Genomic DNA, 22,058 nt, shown 5'->3' on the forward strand with positions numbered 1-22,058 from the left:
TGTAAGATAATTCGATTGGTATACTCAATTGTAATATGATAAAAATTTTATTTTTCACTGATGACTGAATGACTAGAACCCATTTCTGTAGTTAGCAATTAAAAAAATGAAAACAATAGATAATGTATAATATACTTAAAAGTTTGAGTTAAACATACTTAAATATTTGAAGAAATAAATAGTTTACATTTCTTGAACATTTACTTTGTGCCGTGAGCTGTACTAAATGCTTTATATATATTATTTCATTCGCTCTTTACAAGTCCATGAATGTCTGGTGGTAACAATCCTAGGTGCAGATGAAGCAGCTCTGAGCATATGGACATACTATTTAGCCTCTCTAGACCCCTTCTGTAATGTGGAAATAATAATACTGTCTTTCGAAGGCTTGGATGTAAGTGGGACATGAGAACACATTTTGAAGGCCTATAAGACAGTGTTTGACATAGTAGACACTTGCAAAATTCAATCACTCCCTTAAAATTCAGTTCCAAGGAGCTATTTTGTTGGGAATATTCATAACTAACAATACTATAGAAAAAAATTATTCTAGGGGCACCTGGGTAGCTCAGTGGTTGAGTGTCTGCCTTTGGCTCAGGTTGTGATCCCAGGGTCCTGGGATCGAATCCTGTATTGGGCTCCTCGCAGGAAATCTGCTTCTCCCTCTGCCTATGTCTCTGCCTCTCTCTCTGTGTGTCTCTCATGAATAAATAAAATCTTTTAAAACATTATTCTAAAATGATTCCCCTTATCCTCCCCCTACTCCCTCCAAAAGATTTATATGACATTCTATAAAGACAAAAAAATTAAGAATTAAGTAGTAGTGCTTACTGAGTAGCTACCATGTGTCAGGCACAAGATTTAATCTTAACAACTCTATGAAGCAAAACTATTGTTACCTCCCTACAGATAAGTAAAGTCATGATAGAAGAGGTAATGTATTATTCAGGGACATGTGTCTAGAATATAGCTATGTGAGGTTTTGAACTGAAGCTGTATGGCTCTGGGATCCCTTCCTTTCTACCACCCTGTCTACCCTAGTTCTTTTTTTTTTTTTTTTAAAGATTTTATTTATTTATTCATGAAAGACACACAGAGAGAAAAAGGCAGAGACACAGGCAGAGGGAGAAACTTGCTCCATTCAGGGAGCCCGACGTGGGACTCGATCCCAGGTCTCCAGGATCAGGCCCTGGGCTGAAGTGGCGCTAAACTGCTAAGCCATCAGGGCAGCCCTACCCTAGTTCTTAATTAGAATGAAAATGCCCAGGGCTGGCAAGCTGTGGCTAAATGGCTATTGGTGGGGCATCAACACCATCACTACAATCTTTTCAGACAGAAAATGGTTAATATAAGTGAAAATTTTAAAAGTGTATAGTTTATGACTCTGCAATTGTACATTGTGGGAAATCTTTGCTAGAAATAAAAGCACTAGCACCTAATAATTCTCTCATACACACTCATAATCTTTATTTTGGTATTCTTTTACTGGCAAAACATTTGGAAAATCACTTGAATATTTGTCAGTTGGAAAAAAAAGTATAAGAGTGTATTAAAATATGGCCATTACGCTAAACAAAAAAAAGCAAAATTTTAAAAAAATGATTAGAATCTATTCCAGAAGGATGTAGAATATACATCTCAAACTTATCTAAAATAAACCTAATTTCTGCTTCCTTGTTGAAGAAAACTCTTCAATAGACTATAATAAATGGTACCACTATCCACCTAATTGCTCAAGCCAAAAATCTAGATTTATTCATGATTCTATTTCTTCTCAGCTCCCACATTTAATCAGTTAAGTCTGGTTCAACATCCAAAACATCAAGAAAAAATATACTTTTCTTTCCCTCCAACACCCAACCACAATCTTCATCTAAGTGCAGATGGGTCTCACGTGGGTCTCCGCCTTCTAGTGTATTACTTTTACCTTCCCATAGTCCATTCTCTACCTAGGAGACTGTACATCAAGTCATCTCATTCCTCTTTACAAGCCCTCTGCTGGCTTCGAGTGCCCATAGGCTAAAACTCAAGTTTCTTACTCTGACTCACAAAGCTCCCACCCCATACCACTCTCCAGGCTCCCAATATGCCTCTAGCCATATCCCTCAACCTCCCCAGCATTTTGTCACTTGAGAGTTATTTCTGTCCCCTCTGCAAAGAAAACTCTTCCCCCTTTATTTTTGTGTCTGGCTCCTTCTGATCATTTTGATCTTGTGTGCATTTCACCTGTCCAAGAGGACTTCCCTAAAACCAACTGAAGCAGTCACAAGCTACATTCCCTATTTTAATTCTCCACAAGGCACTGACCACTACTGGTAATTCTCTTGGTGTATTTATTTATTTGTTAATTTCCTTATTAGAATGTAACCTGAACCACAGCAAGGAGTCTTCTGTTTTATTCACACCTATGTCTCTAATACCCAAGACTGCCTGATGCATAATGTGCACTCAATGAATGCTTGTTGAATGGAAAGCATGTGTATTACACAATTGAGTTTTTATGAAAGGAGACATTATTCATATATAGTGGTTTATTTTTGTGGTAGAAGCAAAGGAAAAAGTATGGAAAGATACTAAACAGTAAATATTAACTTCCTCAGGTAGGTGAGGAAAGGAAAGTTAACTTTTTCTTCTGATAACTCTGCATGGTTTGATGAGTTACAATATGTATGTATTTCTTTTTGGAATTAAAAACATAACTCAATAAATAAAAAATGTAAAGAGAATGTAATATTCCCTCAGCTGAGGAGACACTTGATTATATAGTTAGCTATCTATATGTAGGACTGTCTAAAAGAAGATCAGTCTGACAGCAATCTTGTACTAGTAATTTCTCCATTAATAGATTAAAGTAATTATTTAAAGATATTTGTGATCATAGGTATTAAAGTGTTGTGAAGCCATAAAGAAAGAGATACCGATGGTTACCAGAGGGGAATAGGATGGGGAGATGGATTAAATAGGCGGTGAGATTAAGGAGCACACTTGTTCTGATGAGCACCAGGTGATGTAATGAAGTGTTCAATCACTATATTATACACCTGAAACTATTATTACACCATAGGTTAACTGGAATTTAAACAAAGACTCAAATAAATTAAAAAAAAAAAAAAGAAAAAAAAGATAATCTTTTCTAATACATTTTGAAATGTCCAATTAGGGCAGATTATAGATCCAGAAGAAACTTTAAGGAACTCTGAGGAAGGCAATATTCATATGCTAAGTTTTAATGTTTTGTTTGACATTATTTTATATTATGTTTTTTGTTTGTTTGTTTGTTTGTTTTAAGAAAGGGAGCAGAGAGAGAGGGATGGGGGAAGGTACAGAGAGGGAGAAAGACAATCTTAAGGAGCCTGAAGCAGGGTACAATCCCATAACCCTGAGATCATGAACTGAGCTGAAATCAAGAGTTGGACACTTAACTGAGGCACTCAGGTGCCTCTGTATTACTTTTAATTCTACCTCAAATACTTTCTAATTAGGGAAATTCCCTATTTAACAAATTATATGAATTTGGAATACCAGATACTGAAAATCAAAAATGCTAGATGTGGAAAAAATAATCATGACAAATCCATCTAAGTCACTACATGCTAATTAGGAGCCATCTGACCTCAAGAGAAGACGGGGAACTTGATGGTACTGGAAAGGGAGCAACAGCCATCTGATTGACTGCATCTTCATTTCTGTGGATGCAAAAATAGGCAGAATCAGTACACAGCAAATGCAAAGTTTCTGGCTCAAATTAAAACCATTCCCTCTATTGAAAACGTACGAAAAGCACCTTAGAATAAAAATATGTGCAAATATATACTGGTTTAAACCTGCAGCACTATTAAGCACAAAACGGATGCATTACTGCAGGGACACTAGAATATGGTTACCGGCGACAGAGAATGATGATGCTAGGGGTTAGCTAGATCCTTCTTAGTATGTCAGGTGCAGCAGAGGATCATTTTGGAAAGACATCAACCCTTTCACCACTGTGGAGTATAAATTTTTAAAATGGCCGTGTTTAACCTCTAGACCCATTAATGTCCAGAGCATTTTGTTCTTTGAACTGGAAAGGTTCCTGGCCTCCTCACTTGGCTTCTTTGTTCTGCCAAATGAAGGATGATGGCATGTGTACAACAGGCCCTACACAGGTGCATAATGTGAGGAGGAGTGATGGATGGGGAGAGTGGAGATTCACACAGTGCTTTGTGGGTTAATTCCACTCCTCCTCATCCTAATGGAAGCAGAGATGGTAGGAGCTAAGACATCATCACTAGGGTCACAGGCACAGAACAACTCCTAGAATACCAGTTGTAGTTATTTGAACCTATTTCCACGTTACCAGCAAATGATAAGCAGTGGTTCTGTGGGAGATCTAACCTTTACTATTCATTCATGACACAAAACCAATATAATTATCTCAAGGTTTATGTGACATATGACTTTAGGTTTCACAATATAAACCAAAGAAGATCATAAAATGCTTCTTCCTGGTGTGCAAAGATCTAATGAAGATTGCTCACAGATCTCTCTCCATATGACCAGTATAGCCATTACCTGACTTGAGAGGGCACTCAAAATCCAAGTCCATCTTATTTTTTACTTCTCATCAATTGGAAAAAGATCCATTAGTCCATGCCATTCCTGCTTTAGTGCTTTCATCCTATCACTGCTTTTACCTGAAATGCATTTCTTTATTAAATTTATAATCGACCCATCCTTCTCCGCCAGTGTGAGTTTAATAGCCTCCATAGGTGAATTATTCCCTTAAATCAGAAGACCACCTATATATTGATGTCTTCCAGATTCACATAGTTAGTCCAGGTCTTTTTCTGAGCTTAATATCTGATATCTAACTCCTATTTTATATCTCCACTGGATGTCTTACAAGTATCTCAAATAAAAGAGATATTCCCACTTGAGAGTGGGATATTTCTTATTCCCACTTTGTCACCAGAGGGTTTTATGATCAATCCTTCTCACTTGAGTAAATGTCAACAGTGTACACCCAGTTATTCAACCAGTAACCAGGTAGTCATTCTTGAAACCTCTAACCCTTCAACTATATATCTAATCAAGAAGTCTTGTTAATTCTACCTTCAAAATGTATCTTGGGTCTTTCTAGTTATTTCCATCCTATCTTAGGGCAAGTATGATCCCTCCCTCCCTCCCTTCCTTTTTTTCTTTTTCTTTCTTTTTTCTTCTTTCTTTCTTTCTTCCTTTCTTTCTTTCTTTCTTTCTTTTCTTCTTCCTTCCTTTTTCTTTTTCCTTTTCTTTCTTTTCTTTCTTTCTTTCTTTCTTTCTTTCTTCTTTCTTTCTTTCTTCTTTCTTTCTTTCTTTCTTCTTTCTTTCTTTCTTCTTTCTTTCCTTCCTTCCTTCCTTCCTTCCTTCCTTCCTTCCTTCCTTTCTTTTCTTTTCTTTTCTTTCTTTTCTTTCTTGGCTTCACACCCCCAGTGTGAAGCCAAATGTGAGTCTTGAACTCATGACCCTGAGATTAAGACTTGAGCTGAGACCAAGAGCTAGACATTCAACCAACTGAGCCACCCACATGTCTCTATCATTTCTCACCATCATTTCTCTTATCTATTCTCCAATCTAGTCTTCACCCAGCAGTTATTATGGTTCTAATACATAAATCTGATTATCTTTCTATCCCCTGCTTAAAATTCTTCTATGGCTTCTTGTTACACTTAGCATCAAGTCCACAAGTGTTAGGGAGGCTAAAACCTTGAGCAATCAAACCCAGCCCCCAGCTCTGGCTTCCTCTTGTTCTCTCTTCTGTTTCATTTTGCTCCAGGTCCAGCTATAGAAGATTTCTTCCCATTTCTCAGCTGGGCCAAGCTCCATCCCACCTCAGGGCACTCTTCTAGCCTTATCCTCTTCTGCTCTGTATCCTTGTTATCCAAATCCTTTGTCTGATTTATATCCTTATTTCTTCATAAATGTCATTTCCTGAAACAAGCCTTCCAAGAATTCCATTATATGCATACAGCACCCTACACAAAGACTGTAGTTCTGTGTCTTTCCTAATTTACATAAGTGATCTGTATGAACGTGTACTTCTAATCTGCCTTGCCCTAGATGGCAAACACTCCAAAGACAGGAATCATGTCCTTCCTACTCTCTTACATTACCTAGGGCAAACAGTGCTGGCAAACAGTCTGTACTTAACATAGTTGTTAAATGAACTGAGGGGATCCCTGGGTGGCTCAGCAGGTTGAGCACCTGCCTTCAGCCCAGGACCTGATCCTGGAGACCAGGGATCAAGTCCTGCATCAGGCTCCCTGCATGGAGCCTGCTTCTCCCTCTGCCTGTGTCTCTGCCTCTCTCTCTCCATCTCTCGTAAATAAATAAATAAATAAATAAATAAATACCTTAAAAAAATAAATGAACTGAACTGTGATAATTCTAGGCTGATGTAAACTCTTTGTGGAATGAGGCAGGGTATAAGTAAAGAGATGAAGTCTAGGTACCATTTTTTATTCTAACCTTCTAAGGTTGTTGGATTATCTACCATGTGAGCCAAACCAAAGCAAAAGGGTAAAAAACTAAAACCATAAAGTAACACAGTATGAAGAATATATCTGTTTTTTTCCAACAGTTTTACAGATGCCTTGAGCAGGTACTATTACATTAAGAGATGGCTATTGTTTTTCAGGGAGTACAATCCATTCCTTGGCAGTTTGCTCAAACACAGAGGTAATCAGTTACCTTTGGATAGTAATAGTATTTTCAAAGTGGTGATTCCCTTTCTCATTCATTTTCTTCCACTGAATAACACAATAGGACTCAGCTCTAGCTTAGACCTAAGAGCCAACAGGACTCGTCCGCTCCAGATTCAGAGCTCATGGAGCAGAGTATATTTGGTTGTAATTAAGTAGATGGTTTTTCATACCACTTTCAAAGGTTACTAGTATTAAAAATATGGCTGCACATAAATTCTTATTGAAAGTCATGATTACTTGGACCAAGTTACTTCAAATCAGCCAAGTTATCCCTTCATAACTTAATGGTTTTCTCCAAATTAGTATGACTTTAATGGCCTTTAAATTCCATATTAATTTTTTTAAACCTCACAGAATAGAGAACCTACAATTACTCTCAACGGAGAGAAGGAAGATGCTTTAAGAAGTTACATTTCATAATCCTTTATAATCCACTTACTAGGAGTGTTCACACACCTCCACATCAAGCAAAGACCTGACAATTTTAAAGAGAAATGAATAGGAAGAGGGAAGCCAAAGGACAGAAAGAATTTATACTTCAAATAAGCAGTTAATCTGAATGACTTCTGGGGACCCCCTCCCTGACCCATCCTCTCCTATGATTCTCATAAGGAGTAAAATGTTTGCTTTATAACTTTCCTTTCCAATATAATTAATGTAAGTATCTTAGGCCCAGGCCCCCCATACAGGACACAATCAGAAATTGTAATTGCTTGTTGGTATTTTTATAATTATCTTTAACAGCTGTTGAGAGGGATAATGGAGTGCCACCATGGGTAAGAGTAAGACACAGTTTTCCAGAGGACAGAACCCTGCATGTATATGTCTGTATCATTGTATTTGCCATGCTCTGTTAAAGTTGCCTGTGTTGCTCTTTATCCCTCTCCAAGGGCAGGAATAAGATCTTATCTCTGCATCCCCCCCACACCCCCAAGCTTGCAATTGGGTACCTGACAGACAGTAGGTATACTATAAATGTCTGTTGAATAAAAGTGACCTTAATAAGGCAGGAAAAAGATATGGAAGCAGAACTTTCAGAACTATGCCCTGAGTTTTCAAGCTGCTTCAATGAGTTACTAACAGTATACTGAGTCTAACCAAGAGCTATCAGTATTGCCTCCTTAATGGACATTTCTTGGGGTGTCTGCCCAGCTCACAGAGATTCCCTGAAAATGCCAGAGTAGCAATATCTACTATCAATTTATAACAATGACAGTTTGCCTTAACCTCAGTGGATGTAGGGAGCAAACATCTGTCTCAGTTTGGGCCAGCCAGATTCTTTCCCAGGGACTCAAAATTTAGAACAGATCTAGAGATCTAGATAATACCAATGGAAATGCTTAAGGCTACAGAGGGGGTTCAGAAGTCTCTTCTGTTATATCTCTGGAGTCATCCTGGTTCCTTTGCCTCTGTCTTAGCTGTATGGCTCCTTCTTAAGAGTCCCTGAGACATCTCTGCAGTCTTATAATGCATTGCATTCTCCTTTTAATTTAAACTGGGTTAGCACTTAACTTAAATTGGTTGAAATTCAACTGACTGAAAATATAACTCTTATTTTGTTTTGAATATATACATTAGTTTATTTAACAAATATTTATACTACAGGTACAAAGATGAATAAGACATCATTCCTGCCTTTTTTTTTTCATTCCTGCCTTTGATGATATGAGAAATCAATGAGGACTATAGCTAAATAAGTAAACAGATTGGGACACCTGGGTGGCTCAGTGGTTGAGCCTCTGGTTTTGGCTCAAGGGATGATCCCGCCGTCTCAAGATTGAGTCCGGCACTGGACTCCCTGCATGGCGTCTGCTTCTCTCTCTCTTCTGTTTCTGTGTCTCTCATGAATAAATAAATAACATCTTTTAAAAAATAAGTACACAGATAATTACAATAATGAAATTATTACACTCTCAATTTAGTTTTTCCCCAAAACGATGCTAGGAACACCCCCAGTTCATTCTCTTGTTTGTAGAATATACACGTATATTTTATTGTACATTCTAGATCTTGATTTCAATTTTATTTTGTTATAAATACACTCACTGGTACTTAGTGCCAGGTAGAAATCTAAGGCGGCTCTCAAGATTCTTGCCCCCTGGTTTACATACAGAATAGGGTCAATTTCACTTCCCTAGGTTATAGGTTATTAGGTTATATTATATAATATAATATATATAATAGGGTCAATTTCACTTCCCTAGGTTATAGGTTATTAGGTTATATTATACAGCACAGCTGACTGTAAGGCAAAGATTATCAGTTGGGCCTGACCTAATCACATGGGCCCTTTAAATCTGAAGATTTCACTTCTCAGAGCTTCAGTGCCCTGATGTCCTCAGTTAGTAGGGTGTCTTACATGAATCCTAAGGAATGCATGGAGGTCAGAGACAGGAAGTCAGGGGTTAGCACCACTGCTGGTTTGAGGATTATGGATGTCATATAACAATGAATATGAATGGCCGGTAGGAGCTGAGAGAGTAGTCCTCATTTGAGAATCAGCAAGCAACTAAAAGATATCACCTAGGATAAACCTGAAAACTAATTTTTTTTTTCCAAGTCTCCAGACTAGAACTCAGCCTGGCCAACACCTTGATTTCTGCCTTGTGATACACTGAGCAGAGAATCCAGCTACATTGTACCAACTGTGAACTAATAAATGGGTGTTGTTGTAAGCCATTAAATCGGGGGTAATTTGTTACACAGCAACAGAGAATGCACAACAAAACTCTTTGATTTGGAAAATATGGTCACCAGAAACATAACATTTGAGTTCTTACCATGTACCACAGTTCTAAATGCTTTTCATAGATTAACTAATTTAATTCTCATAACAATGCTATGTGGTAATTACAATTATTTTCTTCATTTTACATAGAAGGTAAATAAACTGACCAAACTCACAAAGCTAATGAATATAGAGCTGAGATTCAAACTCGGCAGTCTGGTTTTAAAAGCTACTCTTTTAACTACTATCCTACAGTGTTTCTCATTTTAGCAGCCTGTCCCAGAGCCATATGTATCTTCTCTTATATACTCAACGCTAGTTATTCCCAGACCCACCACAGGGAAAAGTTAGACTGGGTCACAATTTGTTCTTAAAGCTATTTCACAATTTTCCATAGGGTAAAAAGCATGAAAGATTCTGCATTTGCACACTATCAACTTTTTTTTTTTTAAGATTTTATTTATTCATTCATCAGAGACACACAGAGAAAGAGAGGTGGAGACACAGGCAGAGGGAGAAACAGGCTCCATGCAGGGAGCCCGATGCAGGATTAGATCCCGGCTCCAGGATCAGGCCCTGGGCTGAAGGTGGCGCTAAACCGCTGAGCCACCCGGGCCGCCCCTCTATCAACTTTTTATATTTAAGTTCCAAGTGTCATATCATCATTACCTAGTCCTTGTATAGATATAATGACTATAAAATGCTTTAAAATACTCATCATGTTTGATAGTGTGGGTAGCATGGTAAAAAATACAATGGAGTGTAACTCCCTCAGTACTCTTCTGTGATAGTAATTAGAGCTGTTCATAAATTCTCTGGCTTATACTTTTCTTCCCTTTTTTTTTTTTTTTAAAGATTTTATTTATTTATGTGAGAGAGCACAAGCAGGGGGAGTGCCAGAGGGTGAGGGAGAAGTTGGCGCCTGCTGATCAGGGAGCCGGATGCAGGCCTCCATCCCAGGACCCTGAGATCATGACCTGAACTGAAGGCAGATGCTTAACCAACTGAGGCACTCAGGCAGCCCCTTTTCTTCTCCCTTAAAGTTATTATTTGAAACGAATACTCAGTAATCATAAAAATACATGTTGATACCTTGCCTTGGGTACCTAATGATCATAGTGAGCAGCGAGGCTCCCTTTGCTGAACACTGATGGACATGTAACATGATAAAGCAATAAACCTTTGTTGTTTCAAGCCACTGAGATGTGGCTGCAAGTTCACTGAACCATAACCGAGTTTATCCTGACTTATACATGTCCTATACAAGTTGATTCTACAATTACTTTTAAAAGTCATGCTTCTACTGGAAACACCCCAAATGTCCACATACAGAAGAATGGACTAACAAATGATGGTATGTTCACAGATTGGAACATTTCTCAGTAATTGGAATATTTCTCAGTAATTGAAGAAACAAATTATTGATACACTAACCACATGAATAAATCTTGAAAAAAATTATGTAAAGTGAAAGAAACCAGACCAAAAGAATTAATCCTGTTTGATTCTATTTACATGAAGTTCAAGAACAGTTTAAACTAATCTGTGATGACAGAAATCAGTAAGTGTTGTCTCTGGGGCCCAGAGGGATTGATGAGAAAGGAGCACCAGGAAGGTTTCTAGATGAATGATTTGTACTATATTTATGTTTTGTGTGATGGTTACCAAGGTATATGCTTTGTATTCTCAAAACAACCAACTGAACAATTTGAGTCTATTGGACTGAGTGTAAATAATGCCCCAATTAAAAAATTAATTGTTACATGCAGTGTAAGAAGACTATGCTATTCTGGCAAGAAACCTAGAATGAGGCCAACCTAGGCAAAGGTACAGAGGTGCATATTCTATTACTAAGATATAAGTAGGATACTAAACAACTTTTTAAAATCTTGGTTTCTTAATCTATAAAATTGGGATAGTGTCTCCTAACAGAATTGTTGTGAGATAAGATAAATGACAAAGCACTAAAGCACAATAACAATTGTTAACATTCATTGTTTTCTGGTTTCATGAATGTTCAGTCTCAAATGCTTAAATTTCCAGTGGCCAAAAGTGCTCAGTTACCATTAATTCATTCAGCTTGATCCTTATATCCAAAGAAATCACTAAGTCTGACGGTTTCATTTTGGACTTCATTCTTTCTTCTCATTTTCTCTAGTCCCATAGCCTCTATCCTAATTCATGGACTTTTCATGTGTCTTTTCTATGGCAAGAGTAACCTTTTTGGTTTCCTTGTTCTGCTTCCTCTGTTTCAATCAATCCAAATCACTCCCTTCTCAATTATGAAAAACACTCCTTTAAACAAGCCTGAAAATACAATCTGAATAACTCAACATCACAGAGTTCCTTCTATAGGTGCTCCTTTTGCCTGATGTATAATAATTTATTTGTATGTCTTAGAAGTTCTTAAAGAACTTATTATTTAACTCTATGATATTATTAGCATCTGACATACAGAAGGTACTTGATAAATGCTTGAACTAAATTTGTTCAAGCAGTTTGAACTCAATTCTTTCCTATGTAAATCTACCCAGGTAACATTAAATAGCTTTTGCTGTACTCACTTCTCCAACAGTAATCTTTCCCTCCTCTGAATTTCAAAACTATTTACATTCTTTTCTCAGTAACTTCATTCTATTCTTGCAAGAATACTTCACTGCAATCTTAGAAGCACATACATGTCATATACAGGGCTTTGTTGATAAAAACTTATACGTGTATTGCCTATCCATCAAAGTTGTAACCATAATTCAAAGTGTAAATCTCTTATGATTTCATTAACATGTTACTTGAAGCATTTATCCAACAACTACTGACCACTTCCTTAGGATAAATATGAGATACTGTCTTCAATATAACCTTTAAAAGAACATGACAAATTATGGTCAAAGGAAAGATTCGTGGGCTACGTTAAGAACACATTTATCAAAAAAAAAAAAAAAAGAACACATCCTTCAGGAAAGCACGATGAGTTCATGACAACAATTTATAAATAAGGAAAAGAAAACCTGATGTAATGGGTGGCATATGTATGTAGAATGCTTTAACTTTTCATTTATTACAGTCAGAGATCTCTCCAAGGAGTATTTCTACATCTTTTCTAAGTGAATGTGTTCCATCTAAAATCCATATGGCATCTCAAAGGATCTTGAACAGCCAAAACAATCTTGAGAAAGAAAAAGTTGAAGGTCTCACCCTTCCTGATTTCAAAACTCACTACAAAGCTGTAGTAATGAAAAGAGTGTGGTACCAGCATAATCAGAGACATATAGACTAATGAAATAAAAGAGAGAGCCCTGAAATAAACTCTCACATATTTGGTAGAGTGATTTTCAGCAAGGATGCCAGGACCATTCAATGGAGGGGGGGGAGCTAATTTTTTAAAAACAAATGGTTCTAGGAAAACTGGATATCTAAATACAAAATAATATAGTTGGATCTTTTCCTTATACCACATTCAAAATTAACTCAAAATGGGTCAAATCCCTCAACATAAGAGCTAAGACTGTAACACTCTAGAGTAAATCATAGAGGAAAAGCTCTATGCCATTCAATTTGGTGATGATTTCCTGAAAGCACAGTAACAACAATAACAAATAGATAAACTGTACTATATCAAAATGAAAAACTTCTGTGCATCAAAGGACATAATTGACACAGTGAAGAGGCAACCTAAGAAAATATTTGCAAATTGTAGATCTGATAAGGGTTTAATATCCAGAATATATAAAGAATTCCAACAACCCAACAACAACAAAACAACCAACCTGATTAAAAAACAGGCAAAAACATTGAAAATAAATTTCTTAAGGAATACATGCAAATGGCCAATAAACACATGAAAATATGCCCCACATCACTAATCAGCAGAGAAATGCAAATTAAAACTACAATGAGATACCATCTCACATCCAATAGGATGGCTACTGTCAAAAGCCTGAAAACAAGTGTTGGTGAGGTTGTGAAGAAATTGGAAGCCTTGTCCACTGCTGGTAGGACGTCCTATGGTATGGCTGCTATGGAAAACAGTATGAAGGCTCCTCAGAAAATTAAAAATAGAATTATTATATGGTTTAGCAATTCTACTTTTAGGTATATATCCAGAAGAACCCAAGAGTAGAGTCTTGAAGTCATTTACACTCTCATGTTCATAGTAGCACTCTTTACAATAATCAAAAGGGAGTAGCAACCCAAGTGTCCCCTGACAGGTGAATGGGTAAATACATGTGGTATATACAAACGATGGAATATTATTCACCATTAAAAAGGAAATTCTGTCATGGTACAATGTGCATGAGCCTGGAAACATGGTGAGTGAAATAAGCCAGCAAGAGAAGGACAAATGCTATATAACTCCATTTTTATGAGGTACCTAGTATAGTTAAATCCAGAAACAGAAAGTAGATAATAGTTGCCAGGGGCTGGGGAAAGAGGGAGAGAGAATGGGGATTGATTGATTGATTGATTTTTAACCAGGTACAGATTTTTAATTTTACAAGATATAAAGAGCTCTAGAGATGGATAGTGGCAATGGTCGTACAAGAGCATGAATATACTTAACTGCCACGGAAGTGCATACTTAATAGTGAAGATGGTAGATTTTATGTTATATAAATTTCACAATTTTAAAAAATTAAGTGAGACCAAAAAGAAAGTGCAAGTGTGACGAGAATATATTTGAATTAGACTATCACTTAAATATCATTATTGTCTTCTGGACTACTGTTGTCCTGCCACTTGGAAATTCACTTTCACTAAACCCACAGTATCTTATTTCATGCTAACAAAGCAGCACTATATCAAAAACAGAAGTTATGTGCCTGAATTCAGCCTGGATAGCTGAGTAGGTAGATTTCATTTTGTTTTGAAAACTGTTCTAAAGTAATTACAACTGCAATCTAGTGCCTAACATGTTGTTTAAATACACATACACACACAATGAATAAATGAGGAACACATGAACCCAGCTAAAGGGTCCTAGATATTATTTTCTGATTGTACTAAATAAAGTGATGTGAGACACTTGAGGACAGAAAAAATAAACTCTATATTTGTTATATTAATTGAGACATGACATTGAATTAACATTTGGCCAGGAAAGCTTGATGTAAATGAACCAGAAGTCACACACAAAACAAAGTGCACCATTATTTCAGTGGGAGCAAAACTCCTTTCTGAAAAGACTCCAGGAGATATTTCTAACTCTATGAACAGAGTGAATAGTTCTTAATTTCCAATTGGAAGGAACCACCAAAATAGCAATATGCTGAATTTGAAATAAATGACCAAAGACAACAGAATCATGGACTTTATTTTCTTGGCATTCCAAACAATGCCAATCACTAATGAGGGCTGCTGGGAGTAACTCAGCATCCAGACCCACATTTCACAAAGGTGGCCCCAGGCAAGTTCTAAATAATTGTTGCCAGTTGTGCAGAGGAAAAGGTGGCTCATAAAATATTTGGCAATGCAGGGTGGTAGAAGTGGGGAGCTCAGGACTGGATGGATGGGATAACTTAGCCTAATAAGTTTCTCACAGAGGTTATTTCTGAAAGATAATGTAGTAGATACCTTCAGCAATTCCTCTCTTTATCCTGGCTGGCAAAACTTTAATGTTCAAATATCTAGCCCTCCCCATAAGGCCATGTTCTGGGGAAAAGTGACGTCCCCCCAAGTCCCAGGGATAAATCTGGGATAAATCCTGTCTGATTCCCCTGAGATAATCTTGGCAATCTCATTTAAAGAGCCAGTGAATAGGGTGGCAATGGAAATGTGTCATACTGAAGACCCTCAGTAGAGACTTGCTCAGGGGTCTTGGTTTTGATCAATATAGACCAATATAGAGTTTTGTTAAAGAAGTTTGAAGGACAAAAACTTCTCAGAATCAAGTCTAAAAGTCTATGAGGTCACAAGAAAATATGCAGAAGGAACCAAATATCTCACTCTGGTTGCTCATAATTTGTCCAGATAGCTTACTTTTATCACCCTTCCCATTCATTAGGATCCTTTGGCATTGTCAGCAAGCAAGAGAAATAAATTTGGACCAATTGACACAAAAGGGAATTTATTAAAGGGATACTGGGATCTCACAAAACATATACAGGCTACATGATTGGACTTGGAATGTACTAAGAGACCTCCGGAGGACAAGGAAGCAGGAAAACAGAATGATATCATAGCAGGAACCTCCCATTAAGGCCCTGTGGTTTCATGAATAAACACCATTCATATAAAATCACTCACATTATTTGCCTCCTATTCTAAGCTAAGGTATCATATTGCCAAAGCTTAGGTCATATGACCAACCCCTGGCCACATATCAGCAGTGAAAGATTTGGTTCCTTCAGCTTCCACAGGGGGAGAGATGCACCTAGATGTACTGCTTTTACTGTTCCACTGTACATACGTTGTCTGTGTGTGTATGTGCATGTCTCAAGAAGAAGGTTTCCTTAAGGGTAAAGACATTCTATGAGGATAGGAGTATAAATACTGACCAGCTAACAATACAGAACAACAAAAAAAAAAAAAAACAAAAAAAAACAAAAAAAGAAAACTGTCCACTTCATCTCTGTAACTAGACACAATTAGGTGTTTCTGAGTGCTACAAGAAATCAAACAAATAAGGTCATAATCCCCCACAAGCTGGCAGTATGTTAAGGAAAGGGGGTAGCAAAGAAAGAATTACCAATTCTGTCCATGAAATAAAAATGATTTTCAAAGATATTTTATAGGTCAAAGCAACACTTTACCTAATACACTGAAAGTACTTGATTCATGAATGATATTGCAAACTTTTGGGTAACTTCAGATTGACTAGTTACAACTATCCCCCAAAAGGGGAAAACTAGTGGCTTCTGTGGCTATTCAAAAGAATATGCCATTGGCTTTCAAGAGGAGTCCAGAAATGTATGACCCAGTGGAGTCGTAACTGGGTTAAATGTACGCTTCCCAAGGTTACCACAGTAGGCCAATGCGAACAATGCTTCTTATTTGGATGCATAAATTCCAATGTCTTCCCAAAAGATCACAACACTTCAATCCCATTCTGGTCTTGAAATAAAAGCCTTATAAATTCTACTTACAAAAATAAAATATACAATTAAAATTACTCTTTAATATGGTTAGTATAGGAAACAGGTACTGAAGAAATTAAACAAGAATCAACATTTCAGAGCACTGGGGAGACTCCTAAGAGTCTACTATACAGTCCAACTAAACAAACAAACAAACAAAAAAAACCAGAAGAGCCCTAAATTGAAGAGTGTCTCTAACTTTCTTTCTCCCACAATTCCTAGTAAGAACTCAAGCCAAGTGACAAGTCTGTTCCTCAAATCTTGTCATATATCCTATGGACGATATTTTACTGTGTACTTGAAAAGGGCTGGGCAGCCTGAGTGGCTCACGGGTTTAGCGCCGCCTTCAGCCCAGGGCCTGATCCTGGAGACCCGGGATCGAATCCTGATTGGGTTCCCTGCATGGAGCCTGCTTCTCCCTCTGCCTGTGTCTCTGCCTCTCTCTCTCTTTCTCTGTGTGTCTCATGAATAAATAAATAAAATCTTAAAAAAACCCAAACAAACCACAAAGTAGAACTTAAAAAAAAAAAAGAAAAAGAAAAGGGCCACTGCCTTGTTTAATGGTTCATGAGAGTCAGAAGAATGCTTCCTCACATATTTCAAAGTGGCCTATGTACCCAGCTGTACTCATCCAAAAATAGTGCCCTAAAGGACTGCTTTTCTCCTAGAAGTAAATGTTCAGGGACACTGGGTATAATATCCAATTCCAGAAACTTTTGGGTTTCTGTATCTACTACAAAATACCTTCTCAAAGACTCCAGAGATGAGGTTAATTGTTCTCCTATGAGTGTTGAAGTATCATAGCACCTTTATCTCTGGATGATGTACCATCTACCTCCCTACTCTCCACCTCTTCCTCTTCCAAGGTAGAGCTTGTGTTCTTTCTATCGCTGATTCCACAGCACTGGCACAAGTAGAAACTCAGCAAACACTTGCAGAATAGATACGTGAATAGTTCTTTATGGAAGTAAAACTCATGCTTATTCCTACCATCTTTTTCTCTGTTATTTAGATAAGAATCGAGAGCACAATAAAGATTTTAACCAGAGGCATTCAATTTGCTTCTTCGGATGGACTTGTCCCACAGATGACTCTGACATTTCCTTTAATTTCAGGTCAATATCATCTTTTAGGGATATGGCCAGAGGATAATGTGCCACACTATATTTTTAATTACAAAACAAGACATCTGTTCAATCGATCCTGTACGGTGGCTCCCACGGTGAGTCCACTTTGACTCAGTAGGGCTTGACAGCCAGCACTAAATCTTTCCATGGGGTTCAGTTTCACTTGGCCTCCTCGAGCCCCAGGAGTTTTTATACAGTACACATTTTCTACATGTAATTAAGTAATGGAGAGTGAGTTGTGATACATGACATTTAATTTTCGATAGTGGGGGGAAGGTATGACAAGAGCTGCAGGCAAGACCATTAATCTCCTTGGATTCCTACACTGCCAAATACAGCAATTTCTTCTTTCTTGTATTAATATAGCTCTCCTCCTGAACTTAAATTGTAGCGCTTGTGTAGAGAGGATAATGTCAAATAGGAAAATCCACAGAATTGAATGTGTGCTACATTTTAAGAATTTAGGATTGTAAAGTACATCTGGATTAACCACCATGGAGTAATTTAGTATACCAAAGTCCATGTGTATCATAGACACGAGTATGTGATTACTAGATTGTCTAAAATCTAATGTGGGGACAAAGAGGGAGGAAAGAGCGATTATGTAAGTCATGTATACATAGCAACAAGTTGCTAATTTTCACTAATGACTCACAGATCTCTTGTGATTTAGATCCATCATTATATGACTAAATACAAATGTTAAGAGAATATGAGAAGGACATGAACACACGAATGTACATCAGTATAGACTAAAGGCCCCTGTTAATTAAAATGTTGCCCGCAGCATGTTTTTAACAGCTTTCTGTGATTACTGCTAATCCTACTCCCAAATCTGTGGCCAGTTCCATTTTTATCTCCATTGTCAATAAAATTGGAAAAGAGTTGCTGAGGCATAAAAGCCCAAAATTTCTCTATCATGGAAATGCACAGAGACTCAATAATTTCAACTAAGGAAGTTATGTATTACCAAATAGAAGCACTAAGTGTAAAGAAATAAAATTTGTAAACATCAGTTTTTAAAAACATTATACAGCCTAATTGTAATTTAAAAAAGCTTAAAAGTGTAATTGCACCTGTTGTGCTGAGATGATTTAAGTGTTAACTTCCTGAAGCATGACAGCAAATCAATATTTAACTGCCTTAAGATTTGGTTCCAAAATAGGCACAACTAGGGTTCTTGTACCATTAGTCTGAAAGAGGTAACCTATAGGCAGAGGTTGAAAGATGTATCTACCTAAGTGATGAACTAGATAATCAGCCTGAAGGAGAGAGGATAATGTGTGGACAGCACCTAAAGTGCACAGGTTACCACACATAAATAGGACACCGATCTACCATTTTTCCCTCACTGGTGATATACACAGCAGATGAGCATAAAATATTTTCTTTTTTTGGTTTCCTTCACTGATTTAAATTTTGACACTATTTGATACTACTCACCTCAGTAAAATCTTTTATTTTATGGATATGGGGATTAATTCATGTTAATTAGATTCCTCTTTATACAGTCTTTCATTAAATGGTATTCTACGCCTTGTTAGAATATCAGATCATCATTTAAAAGGAGAAGTGCCGCCTGTCTGGTTCAGTTGGTGGAGCATGCAACTGTTGGGACCTTGAGTTTAAGCCTTACTCAGGGTGTAGAGCTTACATTTAAAAATAATAATAATAGGGATCCCTGGGTGGCGCAGCGGTTTGGCGCCTGCCTTTGGCCCAGGGCGCGATCCTGGAGACCCGGGATCGAATCCCACGTCAGGCTCCCGGTGCATGGAGCCTGCTTCTCCCTCTGCCTGTGTCTCTGCGCCTCTCTCTCTCTCTCTGTGACTATCATAAATAAATAAAAATTAAAAAAAAAAATAAAATAAAAATAATAATAATAATAAAAATAAAAAAGGAGGAGGAGAGTGGGAGAAGCAGCAGTAGACAAAGAACTAAAAGAGATGTTTTAGGCAGGCTGTGTCCATGTTTCTCTCTCTCTCTCTCTCTTTTTTTTTTTTAAGATTTTATATATTTATCCATGAGACAGACAGAGAGAGGCAGACATAGGCAGAGGGAGAAGCAGGCTCCATGCAGCAGGGAGCCTGATGTGGGACTTGTTTCTGGACCCCAGGATCATGACCTGAACCAAAGGAAGACGCTCAACCATTGAGTCACCCAAGCGTCCCTGTTTCCCCTGTCTCTTATTCTAACATTTATTAGAAATATTTTTATATCCTATCTACAGTTATATAGTGGTCTTTAAAAATTTTTATTTAAATTTTAGTTTTTTAGTTAACATACAGTGCAATACTGGTTTCAGGAAAATTCAGTGATTCATCACTTACATACAACATCCAGTGCTTTCTCTTCTAGTGTTTAATCATTATAATGTTAATTAAAATTCTTAAACTGTGAATGCGCTTCATTTAAAAAAATGTTCAAGATTCCGAAATGCAATGAAATATACATGAAGGAGTGGTTCATCTTTTTCCTCCTCTTTCCTTCTCCCTAAGTTATTCTTTTTTTTTTTTTTTTTTTTACCTCTTTCCCTGCTCTCTCCCTCACTCCCTCCTTTTTGGACCACCATCATCTTCATCACCATAGCAGCAAGCATTGCTGAGCCCACATCACCAGGTAATTTATACATACTGACATTGGACAATCTATGAGGCAGACACACACACACACACACACACACACACACTTACCACTTGACTTTTTTTTATATTCATTTATTTTAGACAGTGAGAGAGCATGAGCAGGGGGAGGGGGAGCGGCAGAGGGAGAGAGAGAATCCATCCTGCCAAGTGTGGGGCCCAACATGGGAATGGATCCCAGGACCCTGAGATCATGATGTGAGCTGAAATTAAGAGTTGGCTGTTTAAGTGAGTCATACAGGAGCCCCGAGACCACTGTATCTATTGTCTGCCTACTGCAGGTCAGGAAACTGGCCAAGCTCACACAGTTGGGGTATTTTAGAACCAGTTTTTTTTTTTTTTTTTAAGGTTATTTACTTATTTATTCATGAGAGACACAGAGCAAGAAAGAGAGAGAGGTAGAGACACAGGCAGAGGGAGAAGCAGGCTCTATGCAGGGAGCCCAACGCGGGACTCGATCCTGGGTCTCCAGGATCACGCCCTGGGCTAAAGGTGGCGCTAAACCGCTGAGCCACTCGGGCTGCTCCTAGAATCAGTTTTCATACCAAGACAGAGTGAATCCAGGGTTTCAAGCCTCTTTTAATTACTAAGCCTTAGAGTTCAGGCTTGCTTTAAAAAGAATTTGTCACTTTAGGTAAGAACTATTCAGATGAATAGTCGAATGAATAGTTCCTTCCCTTATGGAAACTGAAGCATTAATTAATAAAATGTTGGCACACAAATCACCAGATATGTATCTATTGAATCAAACAAAAGGCTGTCAGCAGTGCGTACATTTGTCTTGATTCAATTTAAACTTGTTTTCCTTTACACAGTCTCAGGTGGATACAATAGATTATTCAAAATCACACCTACATCTTTTTTTTCTGCCTACAAAGGAAGCTAGAGAAACTTTTTCCAACTTAGATTATTTGGGAAAGTACTGAGGAAAGGGACTTAAACATGAGAAACTTTGTAAATAATGACTTATCTCTACGTATCTTTTTTTTTCTATGTATCTTTAAATCCACAAAATAAACTAATTTACTATGATTGTTGCCTTTGGAGAATACATAATCTGGAATTGCTTAGAATGAGCTGAAAGGAAATTTATTCAATAAAGCTTTCTGAATGCTATGTGCTTAGGCACTATAATTTAACGACCACACAAGAAAGGTTCATAATTAGATTACATATTTTGAATGTATATTGATACTTCTAAGTTGCTTAAAATCCTTCCAGTAAAGTATTCTGTGGCATCCTCAATCATGCTTACACCATTAATTTACTGAACAAATCATTTCCTTGATTCTGATCTCTGAATGATCAGAATTGAAATCATCAGATGCTAAATTAATGTGGCTTCATTACTATTATTAAAATTCTCCGGGACACTTGGGTGGCTCAGCGGTTGAGCATCTGCCTTTGACTCAGGGCATGATCCCAGGGTCCGGGATCAAGTCCCACACCGGGAGCCTATTTCTCTCTTTGCCGGTGTCTCTCTCTCTTTCTGTGTCTCTCATGAATAAGTAAATGAAATCTTTAAAAAAAATTAATTAAAAAAATAAAATTCTCAGGTTTCTCTTCTGTATTCTAAATAACTTCAAATCATGTAACTTTTCTTTCTTGAAGAAGGAGGGTTCTATTTCCCAATGACTTAACTGCATTGATGGTTTCCTTTGGATCCCATTCAATTTTTCTTTTGCTCTCTTCAAACTGGGATGACCCCGCATGGGTAATAAAGGTCCCGCCCGTGCTGAAGAGGTAAGCAATGCTGAGGACAGCATCTGTAG

The 22,058-nt window shown here is 37.4% G+C and overlaps 1 protein-coding gene across 9 annotated transcripts in view; it reads right to left on the reverse strand.

Annotated features, from left to right (window-relative positions):
• Positions 1-22,058, reverse strand: part of PATJ (PATJ crumbs cell polarity complex component) — a 355,573-nt gene that overhangs the window by 100,930 nt on the left and 232,585 nt on the right. For all 9 annotated transcript variants that reach the window (XM_049110354.1, XM_049110355.1, XM_025427867.3 and 6 more), the window contains exon 30: positions 3,614-3,686. In XM_049110354.1, coding sequence (XP_048966311.1) covers positions 3,614-3,686 — 73 coding nt within the window. The remainder of the gene's footprint in view (positions 1-3,613; positions 3,687-22,058) is intronic.

The sequence above is a fragment of the Canis lupus genome, chromosome 5, assembly GCF_003254725.2.
Source record: "Canis lupus dingo isolate Sandy chromosome 5, ASM325472v2, whole genome shotgun sequence".
Lineage (NCBI taxonomy): Eukaryota > Metazoa > Chordata > Mammalia > Carnivora > Canidae > Canis > Canis lupus.